Source organism: Xenopus laevis, chromosome 8S, assembly GCF_017654675.1.
Source record: "Xenopus laevis strain J_2021 chromosome 8S, Xenopus_laevis_v10.1, whole genome shotgun sequence".
NCBI lineage: Eukaryota > Metazoa > Chordata > Amphibia > Anura > Pipidae > Xenopus > Xenopus laevis.
The window spans coordinates 6,805,191-6,820,566 of record NC_054386.1 but is presented as its reverse complement, the minus strand read 5'-3'; the positions used below and the strand labels follow the sequence as shown (position 1 = coordinate 6,820,566).

General features: G+C 39.4%; 1 protein-coding gene across 1 annotated transcript in view; it reads left to right on the top strand.

Annotated features, from left to right (window-relative positions):
• The first annotated feature begins 374 nt into the window (after positions 1 to 374).
• Positions 375 to 15,376, top strand: part of slc35f4.S (solute carrier family 35 member F4 S homeolog) — a 62,138-nt gene continuing 47,136 nt past the window's right edge. Inside the window, exon 1 of the mRNA XM_041574933.1 lies at positions 375 to 847. Coding sequence (XP_041430867.1) covers positions 730 to 847 — 118 coding nt within the window. The 5' untranslated portion in view covers positions 375 to 729. The remainder of the gene's footprint in view (positions 848 to 15,376) is intronic.

The following is a 15,376-nucleotide window of genomic DNA, read 5'->3' as shown; positions in this document are numbered from 1 at the left end:
CGAATTTCCCGCGAAACGGCGAAAAAGTCGCGGAACGGCGCCTGCATCTCGTCTTTGATGCTGGCCTCCGTTTTTGACGGCAGTGTTTTTGGGGAAATCGCACCGGCATCCAAAAAAAGGACGGTTTTGCAAATTTATTCAACGGCGGCCGCGAACTTGCACCTGGCGAATAAATTCGCCCATCACTGTTTAGGGTCAGACAATTCTTTTCTTATCTGTCCACCTATCCCTTTGTAAGTCCCCAGTCTGCTTCTAGAAGCAGTAAAACCAGGAGAAGACTTTTATGTTGTGAGTGGAAGTCGCCAGACAGGCTGCGTCGGTAGCCCACAGCCAATAACTCCAACTAGAGCGCCCTCTGGCTTCTCTGTCCCATGTTCCAAGTCACACGGCGGCCAGTTTGTATGGGGGGACTGCGGTGCAGCAGCAGCAGAAGCAAGAAATCCTACACACATTTAACAACAGCGCCGGGGCTGCGGCAAGAACAGTAGCAACACAACGGAGCTGAAACAACAAGCTGCTGCGACACAGAGGAGCGAGTGACTAAGTTGCAGAGACAGGAGCACAATCAGCAGCAGGCTGGACTTGGACGTCAGTCAGCACCTCGGAGAGCGCTCTGAACACTTGTCAATCAGGCAGCTGACATTGCCGGACATTGCTCAGTTGTTGTGTTCAGCACCTGGGACAGCAGCCCTGTGATAACGGGATCTGTACGGGAACTGAATAACCTGCATGCCGCGCAGCTCTATGGATTCCAAAGCGACTACCAACGGGGTAGCGACCATTGAAGACAGGATCCTAAGGATCACCGGCTACTATGGCTATTACCCAGGCTACTCCAGTCAGAAACGTAAGCCGTTCTTGTCTTTTATCCTTCTCTATTTATTATCAGTGTATGTGTGTGTGTGTGTAGGCAATCTTCTTGAGGGGATTTACTATACTCAAACAAGAATATGACATCTCTCAGTTGTCTATGCTGGTGATCATACACCTTATTTCCAAGCCTTGTACCATGTTTACACATTGCAGTTCCATTATTGCCATGAGAGTCGTGCGATGCACTGAGGCTCTGCTGCAGATACGGGCTCTGTCCTGTTTGGTTGGGAGGTTTGTGATTGATCTTGTGAAGCAAATGGGCTTTAGGAACCATATAGAGAAAAGACTTCTGTCTTTTTCCTGAAGAGCTTGGAGACTATTGATGGTCAGCCTGACTAAAGAAATGCCACTTTCTGAGAAAGTTATCCTCATGTGCACTTGGGAAATAGTCACAGCAGAGAAAAGACTAAAGGGTAGATTTATCAAGGGTCGAAGTGAAAATTTGAATTGAAAAATTTGATTTTCAATCTATTTTTAGTGTACTTCGACTATCGAATAGTCCAATAGACTATTCAAATATCAAAATTTATAATGTACTGTCTCTTTAAAACTTTGATTTCGACCATTCGCCATCAAAAACCTGCTGAATTGCTGTTTTAGCCTATGGGGGACCTCCTAGAACCCATTTGGACTTTGAAAAATCGAAGTTTTGTGTCGAACTAATCGAATGCAGCCTATTCACCTGAAGTTCAAAATGTTGATTTTTTAAATACATTTAGTCTTTTTTTATTCGAATTTCGAAGTTATGGGAGTTCAAAAAACTCCCGTTACTTCAAAATTCGACCCTTGATAAATCTGCCCCTTACTGTTGGATTTGCTTCCTTGGCAGAATTGCAGTGGTGTTATGGACTCGAAAATGGTGTTATTGTGTTATAGCCAAATGCATACGTGTACAGGGGGGATATTGCAGTTCAGCCAGTTTGTTATTGTCTATAAGCTGCTCTTAACTCTTTTATAAGTCCCTATATTACGTGATTTAGGATATGCATTATAATGACATGTTCTAGATGATGGAAAGAATACACAACTTATCTTATCTGTTTGGCTGACAAGCTGCAGCCCTCCAAGTGTTATACGTTTACAACTCACTGCATCCTAACGAGCAGCAACACTGTTGGGAATTGCTGGGTATTGCAGTTCAATTTGATATAGAACACCATAGGCTGGCCATCCTGTCCAATAGCAATGCATTTAATATCTGATGCCAAAATACAGTGCTAGGCACCTCTTATACTTGATGTGTTCCATACTAATAATGCCCTACTCATAAAACTCATTGCAGACGTGTATATGCAGACATCTGGATCATCTATATGAACTATTGGCATATTCTGAAACATAGGGGCAGATTTATCAAAGGTCAAGGTGAATTTTAAAATGAAAAAAAAATTTAGAATTTTGAGCTATTTTTGTGTACTTCGACTAGGGAATAATCCGAATTCGATTTGAATTTGAAAAAAATTCGAATATCGAAATTTATCATGTACTGTCTCTTTAAAATTTGTTGTCGACCATTCACATCTAAAACCTGCCGAATTGCTGGTTTAGCCTATGGAGGACCTCCTAGAACCCACTTGGAGTCAATTAGTGGACTTTGAAAAATCAAAGTTTCTTTTGGGAATTTGAATTCGCACGATTCTAATTCGGCCAAATACGGACCTATTCGATCGAAAACGGACCTATTCGACCAAAAAAACTTCGGCCTAATTTTGGTTGGTCTTTTTGAATTCGAATTTCAAAGTTTTTCAATTCAAAGTTTTTTCAATTCGCAATTCGACCTTTGATAAATATGCCCCTTAGAATCCTTAAGGGGCCCATTTACTTAGTTCGAGTGAAGGAATAGAATAAAAAAACCTTTGAATTTCGAATGTTTTCTTTGGCTACTTCGACCATCGAATTGGCTACTTCGACCTTCGACTACGACTTCACTTCGAATCGAACAATTCGAACTAAAAATCGTTCGACTGTTCGACCATTCGATAGTCGAAGTACTGTCTCTTTAAGAAAAAATTCGACCCCCTACTTTGCCACCTAAAGCCGAACGAGGTGCAATGTTAGCCTATGGGGAAGGTTTCTTTAGGTCGAAGAAAAATCGTTTGATCGATGGATTAAAATCTTTTTTCACTCCAATTCAAGTCCAGCTCAAAATTGAGTTTGAAAAAGACAAATATACTTTTAATTAATGTACATTAGTTTATGTCAAGCTGTGCAAGTTAATTTACATTTTTTTTGTGTCATTAAAATTTGGCCCTATTGTTGTCTATTGCTTTCACCCTGTGCAGAATCAGAATGATTCATTCTATGTGTCAAAGAGAAATGAAATACAGGCTTTAACACCAGCATAATTACCCTAATTAAAGTGCAATGTTATTTATTTAATGACTATAATCTAGAGTTGCTTTTATGAGTTGTATTTAATCATGCAAATATGATACCTATAATAGCTGATACCACAGAACATTCATCACTCTTATGAATTTATGTTTTTGAAACACAGAACAGAGATATTGAGCCAAGGCATCTGTCACCCCTGTTGTGGAATTGTGCCCAAACCAAGCTCAGTGGTGCCTTGCATCTTGCTATGGCTGTCTGCCAACACCTATCCAATGAAGTTGAGTTGTTTGTAAGAAAAAAAATGATGGCTGGAAGCATTACGGGGCAGATTTATCAAGGGTTGAATTGAAAAATCAAATTTATAAATTCAAATTTCAAGCTAATTTTAGTGTACTTCGACTAGGGAACAGTCCAAATTCGATTTGAATTTGAAAAAAATCGGAAAATACAAATATCGAAATTTATCATGTACTGTCTCTTTAAAAATTCAACATGACTATTCGCCATCTAAAACCTGCCGAATTGCTGTTTTAGCCTATGGGGCACCTCCTAGAACCTATTTGGAGTCATTTGGTGGACTTTGAGAATTTGCAGTTTTTTTAAAAAAATACTTTGAATCGAATTTAGATTCAAACGATCGAATATAGCCTATTCACTCAAAGCTAAAAAATTCTACTTTTTTAATACATTTCAGTTGGCCTTTTTTTTATTTGAATTTCGAGTTGATGGGAGTTTAAAAAAAAAAAAAGGATGGGCGAATTTTTTCCGTCTTGTTTCGCCGAAAAATGACGGCCATGGACTTGTATGGCGTCGTGCGTCAAAATAAAAAGACGCGCGTCAAAAAAATTCCGCCTTGCCATTTCGCCTTACCACAAATCCGGGCCTGGCCCACACTGGATGATTGAATTGTTGTTCACAGTAGCTGGAGGACTGCAGGCCTCACATTTAGGGGCCGATTCACTAAGGGTCGAATATCGAGGGTTAATTAACGGTTAATAGTCGAACGATTTTTACTTCGAATCCTTCGATTCGAAGTCGTAGTCGAAGGTCGAAGTAGCCCATTCGATGGTCGAAGTAGCCCCAAAAAAACTTTGAAATTCAAAGTTTTTTTACTTCGAATCCTTCACTCGAAGTTAGTGAATCGGCCCCTTAGTGATGGGCGAATTTCTCCCAGTGAAATATTCGCAAAAATTTTTAAAAAATCGGAAATTGACGAAAAAATAGTGCAATTTCAATGTTTTCACTAAAAAAGAGCAAATCGAATCTTTTCGCAAAAAAAAGAGCAATTGGAACGGTTTCACTAAAAAATCAAGCAATTCTAAAGTTTTCACAAAAAAAAATCGAGCGATTCAAGAAAAAAATAGAGCAATTCGAAAGTTTTCACGAAAAATCATGAAAAACGGAAATTGACGCCATCGAATTTTCGCGGGAGATTAGCAAATTTATTCGCCGGTGGCGAAACACAGAAATTCAGATGCTCAACAAGAATATATTTACTAAAGATTTATTAAGATAATAGTAGCCTAATAATATTCCCTAGCTGTAAGATAAAGATATTTGCAGTTCATAATGTAGAAGCAATTTCTTGCTAATGCAGTCCAACATTAATTTATAATAATAATCCTTTTGCAGTCTTTCCCTAGCTTCAAAAAGGCTGATTGCAGCTTTAACAAGACACTGTTTGTCTATATCCCATAATCCCCTTGATTACCTTTACTGTCAGTCTTAACTATGAGTCAAAGTTATTTTACAGTAAACCAGCTTGAAAGTGGAATCTCACAGTTTGGGCAAGTTGATTAACAGCTTGACTAGGATAGAAGGTTTAAAAAACAGTAATGAGCAGGGAAATGGGGAAACACATGGGTTCTTTTGTACACAGAGAGGATATGCATTTCTCTGTATTAGGCACAGGGGTGCACAGAAGAATTTGACGATAAAACAATATTGAACCCCCGGAAATTAAGTGGAGTAACTAAAGGTTGGGGGGCCACTTGCAAACAAACATGAGGGCCCCTCCTCCTCTGAGGGCTAATGAAGCACTACTTTGGCTGGCAGATGAATACTCACAACCCAACACTTAAAAAAATAAAGAGAAAATAAAAAGGGTGCACAAATTACCATATTTAAAAAACAGACTGTCACGGTCGGCACCCGACAACAGAACAGATGCCAAGCACCCTGGTCTCGGCTCGTACTTCACCAGTTAAGTGACCGCCTTTGGCCTCGGGAGGAGCCCTCGGCTTACTCAGATGCCCCCTGGACTTAACAAGAGGTGCAAGGCGTAAGTTCTGGCAGGCAATGGGGCACAACTGTTTACAAGGGTGCTTGAAGATAGGAAGCCACCAGGAAAAGGCAGGCCGGGCCAGAACAAGCAGTAAAAATCGTCAGGCAGGCAAGGGTCTAAACCAGGTTATCAATCAGAAGGATTCAGCAAGAGAGTAGTAGAGATTCAGGCAAAGGTCAGGATTGGAGAGATCAGCGTAGTAAGCAAGCAGGTATGGGTCAAACCCGAAGGATCAGTCAGGATTCACAACAATAAGCTCCCAGGAACAAGCAAATTGAACCTACAACGGGCAATGAGCTAATACTAAAAATCCCCTTTTATACATTCGAATTTCCGCGCCAATGCACGATGGCGCAATCACGCCAGTGCTCTGCGCCTTTAAGAAATGCACTACCGCGGCGTGCGTGCCCTAGAGGACCGGAACCAGCATGGAGCAGGGAGCAACGCAGCGGGCGTCCGCGCCGAGGACGCGGCGTGGACCCCGCTGCCGCTAGACCACCAGGGTAAGTTCCTTACACAGACACAGTGGTTCCCACCTTTTCACAACATATTGCAGCCCAAAGCATTCCATAACACACTGTGGCACCTGCATTTCATGACAGTAAGATCACTGACGAAATGACCAATGGCAACTCCAATAACCTAAGATATCCCAGTAAGATCATTGCAGAAATGGCTATTGAGCATTCCATTAACCCCAGACATGTCAATAAGATACTGCATAACTGAATAAATGAAAAACATTACTTCACTCAAGCAGTGGAAAGATATTTCATTTACATTTCATTACATTATTAGTAGCATAATCAGCATTTCATTTAACCTTGCGTCATCAATATGTCAAGTCCAAACGAATCTCTTTGTCCAAGGAGAAAACATCTCTCATATTAGGCGATGTGTATAAAATCTGCATTAAATAAACTGTTAGTCCTCCAATAAAACCAAGCCACAAGAAGTCGTTCAGAGCAGGTTTGACAAGCTCCTGAATGTGCCAATACCAAATATATATAGTGTTATGGAGATTTCTCACTTGTATAGATCAAAGTCTCCAAGCAGTACACTACCAAATTTCCAAAGCACCGCTCCACCAAACATCATACTTCTGATTTCAAGGCCAAACACTCCACTAACAGTAGGTTTACCCTAGTGAATTACACATTATTAGAAAGAGCAGATTCTGGCAAATCAAAAATGGGTAAATATATCTATATACTCTACCAAGTATACGAACTACCGAGTTGCAATTCCTTCCTAAAGTTAGAAATTATTGCAGAAATCGGTGAATTTATTGAAAAAGTTACCTTAAAGCTTCCAATCTACAGCATCATGTCTTACACACATCATTAGGTACCAATGTAAAACACCTTAAATATAATTGCCAGGAGTCCACTGAACAGTTTGATGCCCAATATGTATATGTTTACCTAAGCATGTGGCATATAGGGGCCCCAAAATGTAGACACCCTATTTCAGCTATTGTGTCATTTCAGGTTCTGAAAAATCAACACATTTACATAGTTTTAATTGAGCACAGGTAGAAAAAAGTATGTTCACCCCAGTAAACCATATATTTTCAGAAAGTACACATTCCCCCAAATCCAAATTGGGTATGCATGTCTTTCTACTCCAAAGCACCAAGCCGCAAACCTTTACTAAATTTGGCAATTTTGGTGACATTTCCAAAAATCACCTCAAAACTTCCATCCTGCAGCATCTTATTTTTCACATACTTTTAGCTATCAAGATAAATTACCCAAATATGAAAGCCTGGGGTCTGCTGAACAGTTTGATGCCCAATATGTATAGGTTTACCTAAGCATGTGGCATATAGGGGTACCAAAACACATTTACATAGTTTTGGGGGGGCAAAGGTAGAAAAAAGTAAGTTCACCCCAAGAAACCATATATTTTTGGAAAGTACACATTCCCCCACATCCAAATTGGGTATGCATGTCTTTCTACTACAAAGCACTAAGCCTTTTCTCCACTGCCAATTTGCCTTCTGTGAACAAAGACCCTGATTGCGTATTATGTGCTACAAGACCCTCCTAAACAGCAGAAAGACCCCCCCAAAACCATATATTTTTGGAAAGTCCACATTCTGATGAATCCAACAAAGATAAAGACGTCTTTTACGTACAAAATCACCCTATATGGACATCAGAGGTCTACTGAATAGTTTGATAAATTTAAATTTACCAAAGTATGTGGTATGTACAGATCCTAAATGAAAAACATTTCAACTCAGCTGCTGAAAACAGAGCCCCAACTGTGCATTATGTGCCGTTAGACCCTCAAACTATAAAAAGACCCCCAGAAAACCATATATTTTTGGAAAGCACATACAGTATTCTGATGGATCAAACAAAGTAAAAAACATCTTTCTATACCAAAGCATCAAACAGGAAAACTATACTAAATATACATAAGGAACAATAATGCAATAAATCCACAAAAATTGTGTAAATCAATGAAATAACAATGATCCGACAGCGTAATTAGTGGCCAAAATAGATTATCCAATAGTCATGCTGCCAAAATAAACAGTTTTTAGGGGTAAATGAAACACAAAATGGTAAAATTAAAAAGTAAAGAAAAAACAAAAACCCATTGCGAGTTTTTTGAGTATACACGTGTGTACACTTCTAAAAGTTGTGTGACAGTGTGTAAGTGTGGCCATTTACCGTTACTGGAGCAGGATTGCCGATCCCATTGCTGGAGGGTTGTTGAACTCCATTGCTGCAGCAGGAAGTTGGTGGGCGGGACCAGCAGCATGAGGAAGAGCAGCAGAATCGATATCTGCTGCGTCTGCTGCTTTTAGGTCGACAATGCTGTCGCAGGACCGACATGACAGCCCCACAGCCTCGTGGCCCAGGGGGCTGTCAATGCTGTGAAATCTCTGCAGAGGTGGCTAAAGCTGCCGATGCAGAGAACAGCCCTAATTACTGCAAAAACTTACATAGTACATCATTGGTAGTTAAAGCCCCTGCCTGCCAACACATACTCAGTACGTGCTTGGCAGGCAAAGGGTTAAAGTCACTGCATAGACTTCACCAGAGAATGTTATGTCCAGATTTATCAAATTGTAGATTTGTTTCATTTTAGAGGGTTTTATTCGACCATGAATAAACTCACATTTTAGAAAATTTCTCCTTATAAATAAAAAATTCCATGTATGAATAAGTGAGAACAAATAAAAATGCAGAATAAATATTACAACAAAAACCTTGAAATCCTCATGTTCATTAGAATTTTCATGAGATTGCAAGTGAAAAAAATTCTGAAAACCTTGAAATTTTAAAATTTGATAAGGACAGCTCCCATTGACTTCTGCACGACCAAGTCGTTTTGTATTAGAGTTTTTCATGGTTTTTACACTTCATAAATAATGAATTATTCATGGGTTAGAAACAGTATTTAAAGGCACGATTTTTAGCACAGAAAAAAATTCAGTTCGGGAAAAGGAATGAAAATGAATGTTTATTGGTTTGAGGGAGCCCAGTTTCTCCTAAGGATGACTCTGATGGGTAGGCACGTGTGTGTTAGAATGCATCAGATGTAGTGATGGGCGAATTTGTCCCTTTTCACTTCGCCACGCCACGAAACAGCGATTTTGAAGCCAATGACAATTCGCCCAGCGTCCAAGTCAAGGGGCATACGTTAATCATCACCGTTGGCGCCAGTGTCGGAATCTGAAAATTTTTCGACGGCACGCAAATTCACCGCGAATCTGCGCCTGGCGCATAAATTAGCCCATCACTAATCAGATGAAATGAAGTCTAAAGCTGGCCATAGACACACAGATCCTATCGTATGAATCGAGGATTCGTACGATTTTCGGATCAATTGTGTGGAGTGTGCCAACATCTTTCGATCCCGCCAGAGCCCATTGCGCATTGTAATCGGATCGTTCGGCCATACAGCCGAACAATCAGATTACCCCCGATATAGCCATGCCGTTAATGGCATATCGGGGAAAGATCTTTGCGTCTATGGCCACCTTAAGAATCATTTGATGGGCTTGACTATTCCATTCTTCATAAAACCTGGTTATCTATCAAATGAAACACTATACAGGTATGGTATCGGTTATCCAGAAACCCGTTATCCAGAAAGCTTTGAATTACGGAAAGGTTGCCTCCCATAGACTCCATTTTATCCAAATAATCCAAAATATTAAAAAAAATTTACATTTTGGATTATTTGGATAAAATAATAATAAAACAGTAGCTTGTACTTCATTTAAACTCAGATATAATTAATCCTTATTGGAAGCAGAACCAGCCTATTGTGTTTATTCAATGTTTACATGATTTTCTAGTAGACTTCAGGCATGAAGATCCAAATTACGGAAAGATCTGTTCTCCCGAGCATTCTGGATAACAGGGCCTATACCTGTACTTATATAGCAGTGGAATCCAGATACCGGTTTCAATATCCCTTCGAAAAAACAGTCAATTAAATTATGAACTGAAATCCATTAAACTTTAATTTAAAATGAAGACATTTGTATATCTGGATTTTATATAGCTCAATATTCTACTTTCTGCTGTCACTCTAGTAAAAGCCTAATATTATATTTAATTGGCACCCGACTGAGGCCTCTTTATTGGGCTGATTATAATAAACCAATACCTCCCATTTGTTCTCTAGTTCGTGCATTTCATATTATAACTGTTTGCAGCAAACCTTTGCCTGTTCTTGCTTTTTTTACACTTCTATAACATCGTAACTGATTTTTGCTCTATCCAGTAATTGCTTCAGTAGAATCCAACTTGTAAATGATATGGGAAAGCAGTGAAGAGTATCTGCTAAACGTCTAATACAGTTGAGTGGGAAATGGTTAAGTTCTCTCCAGTTAATTCGGGGAAACCAGTACGTTTTAGATTAGGAAAGGGAGACGTTTGCTTTTGTTAATATTCAACGACTTAGAGAGTCAGTTCCCATGCCACACCATTTAGTTTAACTGCAAATATATTTACAGAGAGATGTGCTTAACGTTCTGTAGCCAAGACATACATTAACTGTATTAAAACAGTGCATTTGTTTTATTACTGGAAAAAGAATGGCTCAGACATCCCTTATAAACATGTCTTGTATTAAGCAGTTCTACTCCAATGCTGCTCTCAGTTTCCAGTTTCAGAATGTTTTTTGTATTAAACTAAAAAGACAAGAATCTCAGAGTTTCACATATCATTATTAAAGACTAAATGCTACACATAGTAACTTAACCCTTTTAGGTTCCTGCTATGACAGTTGTGACTAGCACTACGCCTTACCCAACTAAAAGTTTCCCGAAAGGGTAAAGAGAACCTTCAATCTTAGGATCTATGATGTTAGAAACTTTATTTGCTCTTGCTTTTGATCCTCTATTCCATTACTTTAACTCAAATTAAAGGGATTCTGTCATGATTTTTATGATGTAGTTTTTATTTCTAAATGACACTGTTTACACTGCAAATAATTCACTCTATAATACAAAATTTAATTCCTGAACCAGCAAGTATATTTTGTTTTAGTTGTAATATTGGTGTGTAGGTGCATCTCAGGTCATTTTGCCTGGTCATGTGCTTTCAGAAAGAGCCAGCACTTTAGGATGGAACTGCTTTCTGGCAGGCTGTTGTTTTTCCTACTCAATGTAACTGAATGTGTCTCAGTGGGACCTGGATTTTACTATTGAGTGCTGTTCTTAGATCTACCAGGCAGCTGTTATCTTGTGTTAGGGAGCTGCTATCTGGTTACCTTCCCATTTTTCCGTTGTTAGGCTGCTTTGGGGAAAAGGGAGGGGGTGATATCACTCCAACTTTCAGTACAGCAGTAAAGAGTGACTGAAGTTTATCAGAGCACAAGTCACATGCCTGGGGGCAGCTGGGAAACTGACAATATGTCTAGCCCCATGTCAGATTTCAAAATTAAATATCTGGTTACTCTTTTAAGAAACGGACTTCAGTGCAGAATTCTGCTGGTGCAGTACTATTAACTGATGTGTTTTGAAAAAAACATATTTTCCCCTAACAGTATCCTTTTAAATTTGTAGCTTATTTTGCTCTATATTTCTGTTCAGTCTTATTTCTGTGATGATGTGGGAGCTGTACTGCACTGAAGGTCACTGAAGGTTGTCCATGTAGTGGGACAACATACAATGGTTCCCTGTAGAGACATCTCCTCTAATCAGGGCCGGGCCAAGGTAGTTTGGCACCCTAGGCAAGGGTTCCAATCAGTGCCCCGCCCCATATTTCCCAGAAGCCATCACACTGCCCCCATGTACCTTTGCCATTAGACATCACACTGGCCCCATACACCCCAGGTCCTCTCTGCGGCTGCCCAACGCTCCAGGATGGGGGAGTGCATAACCTTTCACAATTTTGCCAGGCTAAAACAAACCCCAGAGGGGGTTTGTGGCATGTGATTTTTATAAATTAATGTTTTTAATAAAGGCCAAAATCTGCCAAGTGAAGTGAATAGTAAAAAATTAAAAAAAAATGTTTCCCCAGAGAAGTGCGCCCCCTCAGTGATTGCGCCCTAGGCGGTTGCCTACCCTGCCTACCACTTGGCCTGGCCCTGCCTCTAATTACACATCTGGGATGGGAGTTTTGTTCTACTGATTTTGCATTGTGCCAATATGAGGCCACAGTTCATTAAGGAGATAGTGGGGATACACCAAAGAGCTCAATGAAGTCTGTGTCCTGCCCTGTGTCCACTCAGAGCCAGAAAACCTTTATCAGCTGCTATAATGTTTTCTACCTAATGCACAATGTCTCTTTGTATTCGTAGAATAACAATCAATGCATTTAAGATTAAGAAACCCTTTACTTGTTTCTTTCTGTATATTTTTCTTTATAGTCAATATAGGATAGATTCAGTTCCAGAAGGACTGAGTTCCTGTCTTGCGACTCTATATTTGCTCTGTATGACCATTGGTTTTCCTTTCTGATTATGTAACATTCCTCTTTTAACCTTATAGTATTATTTTAAAAGCATAAAGATTTAGTGCATCCAGTTACATGCCTGTAAGTATGAATGGTTTTATTTCTCACTATAACAGTCTCATGTTTTTGCAAGAAATACTGTATGTCCTTTGAAGTTACAATTAACAACCAACCATAGCCCTGTGTTATTATAGTTAGATAAATTGGCTGTTGCTTTTTCAGATTTCAAGGTTCCTGCATTATCTGAAAGAAATCATTATTGCAAAAAACCATTGCTCATCCATTGTTTTAAATTCAATATGTCTCTTTGAAATGTTACAGAAACAACCTATAGAAATTGACAGAATTTGTTACACTTTAAAAATCTTTAATAGCTGCTTAAAAAAAACCCAGTAATCAATTTTCATTTATAAGATGAATTGTTCTTCTGAAAACCAGCTTTGTCAAATGGCTTTGCTTCCATTGAGACACTGGGTTAAAGGCAACATTTGCTAAACTCCAGATCCCAATTAAGACAATTCCATTATTCCATGTTAATGAAGAACCATCATGGATTGGCTCAGGACAATACATGGATTGAGAAAGAGATTATGAAATATTTAAGAAGGGAGACATGGAGAATGCTAGGATTACATGGTCATCTCGTTTAGTTCATTTTAAGATTGAAATCACGGTCCACAAAACCAGCCTAGAATGATTCCAGCCTGATATGAAATATTGTAGTAACTGTGAGATGGTGTCTTGCGCTGGAGGTCAAGTGAGTTTGAAAGTCATTCTTAGGGTTATTAAAGAAAATTTTGTGGTTTTTTTTTTACTATAAAATCCAAAATCTTTAGTGGAAAATTTTTTCAGAATTTATTAAACCCAGAGGGTGTTGAAAATCAGAATAAAAAAGTACTCCAACTCAGACCAGCCGAGTTCATGTAGAAGTCAATGGGAGAAGTCCCGAAGATATCCTGATCTGGCATTGGTTTCGTGCAATAATCCGAAGATTTTGCGGTTTTTGGGCAAAAATACGAAAAATGTGTACATTTTTTTCCCGCACAGGTAGTTTTCGGGAAATTGTATTGATAAATAAGGGGGAAAAAACCCATGCCGATTTGGTCGGAATAATGAGATAATTTCAGATTTTGATAAATTACTCCCTACATGTTGATTCTTGGCATTTTCTTGACAACCTTTGAGTTTCCCGATCAGTAGAACTCCTTGTGACTTCTAATATCCTTATTATATTATACAACGTACTCCAAAGTATTCCCTATTAAATACTCAAGAGCCACGACTATCCTGTAAAATATATTTTTAGAAATGGTGTTTGGTGAAGTCACATGTGACACATGACTCATTAAAACCATGACTCCTAAAATCGCCCCTGTTTTACAGTGAATAGTGATATATCGTGAATAAAGTACCCCCTCTTGTAAAATATAAGGATATTATAAGTTACGGAGGAGTTTCATGACCATATAAAAACACGAGGCCGAAGGCCGAGTGTTTTTAAACAGGTCATGGAACTCCGAGGTAACTTCTAATATCCTCAAATTTTGCAACTGGGGGTACTTTATTTATTATAATACACACGTTTCAGTGAGTCATGTGACAGAAATCAGAACTCACCGTTTATAACTGATGACATCAGAACTCACCATTTATAAGGATATAATTTACGGATATTCATGGCTTTTGTGTATTATATAGTGGATAATGTACCCCCTACTGTAATTTATAAAGATATTATGTTACCGAGGAGTTATGTGACCATATAAAAGCACGAGGCCGCAGGCCGAGTGCTTTTATACAGGTCACATAACTCCGAGGTGACTATTAATATCTTTATAAATTTTCAGTGGGGGGTACATTATTCATTATAATCTACAATTTCTGGGTTCAGTTTGTACTTTCTGACGAGTTCTTTGCTTTTTAAATTATGCCATACTTTAGTATATTTAGCTGGGTACCTTTATTTCTTCTTGCTATGGTCATGTCACAGCTGGGATGTAGTTCTTTCCTTTTTTTCTTCACAGGACTCCTCTCCATTTTTGCACCCCCCCTCTGCATTACCAAAGTCTCCTCCCCTTCGTATACACTACCTGGAGTCTCTCTCACCCTCCCTTACATTATCTAAGTCTCGCTCCGCCTCCCATCCACTCTGAAGGCTAGCTCCCGCACTGTGTGACATTTTCTTTCACTACATCACAGACGGGTGAAGGCAAGGGAAGGAGGCGGAGCGAGTCTTCAGAGAGTGGACGGGAGGTGGAGCGAGACTTTGGAAGGGTGAGGGAGGGGGAGCGAGACTTCAGATAGTTGATGCGAGGGGGAGTGAAAATGGAGAAGAGAACGCTAGTGAGGCAGCTGCAGATTTTTTACTGGAGTGAGATCTGCTATGAAGGAAAGAGAAGCCGAAGGGAGGGGGTGGAGCGCGTTGTGGGAGGTAAGCAAATGCAGAGCCGAAAGCTATAGTGGTGGGAAGGTCGGGTAGAGGCGATGGCAGCAGCTGCGAGTGCTGTCCCTTTAAGTTTATAAACGGCGCGTTCTGGCGTCAGAACGCGCCGTTTATAAGGATATAATTTACAGTCTGGTCCCATTGGGAAATGACCAGACTGTAGATTATATAAGGATATAGTCACGTCCTGTAGAACGTTATGTCCGAGGAATAAGGCAGTTTACATAACAACCAGTTAAAAGCCAACAACAACAATAAATACATTGATGGCAATTAAGGTAACAACTTTTTAAAGATCACTCTTTACAGCAATTAGCTTCCTAAACTGTTCAGTTTACCTGCATGACGACAGTAAATATTACTTTGGAGTGGGCAGCAGTGTTGGAACCCATCCTAATATTGACTGTACAGAAGTGTTTGGCTGCTAGCAATGATCTTTAAGCCAAGAAAGCTTCAGGTTATGCAATTTTCCTTTAAATTTGTCACTTTCTGCTGTGTCTGCACTTTTCAACC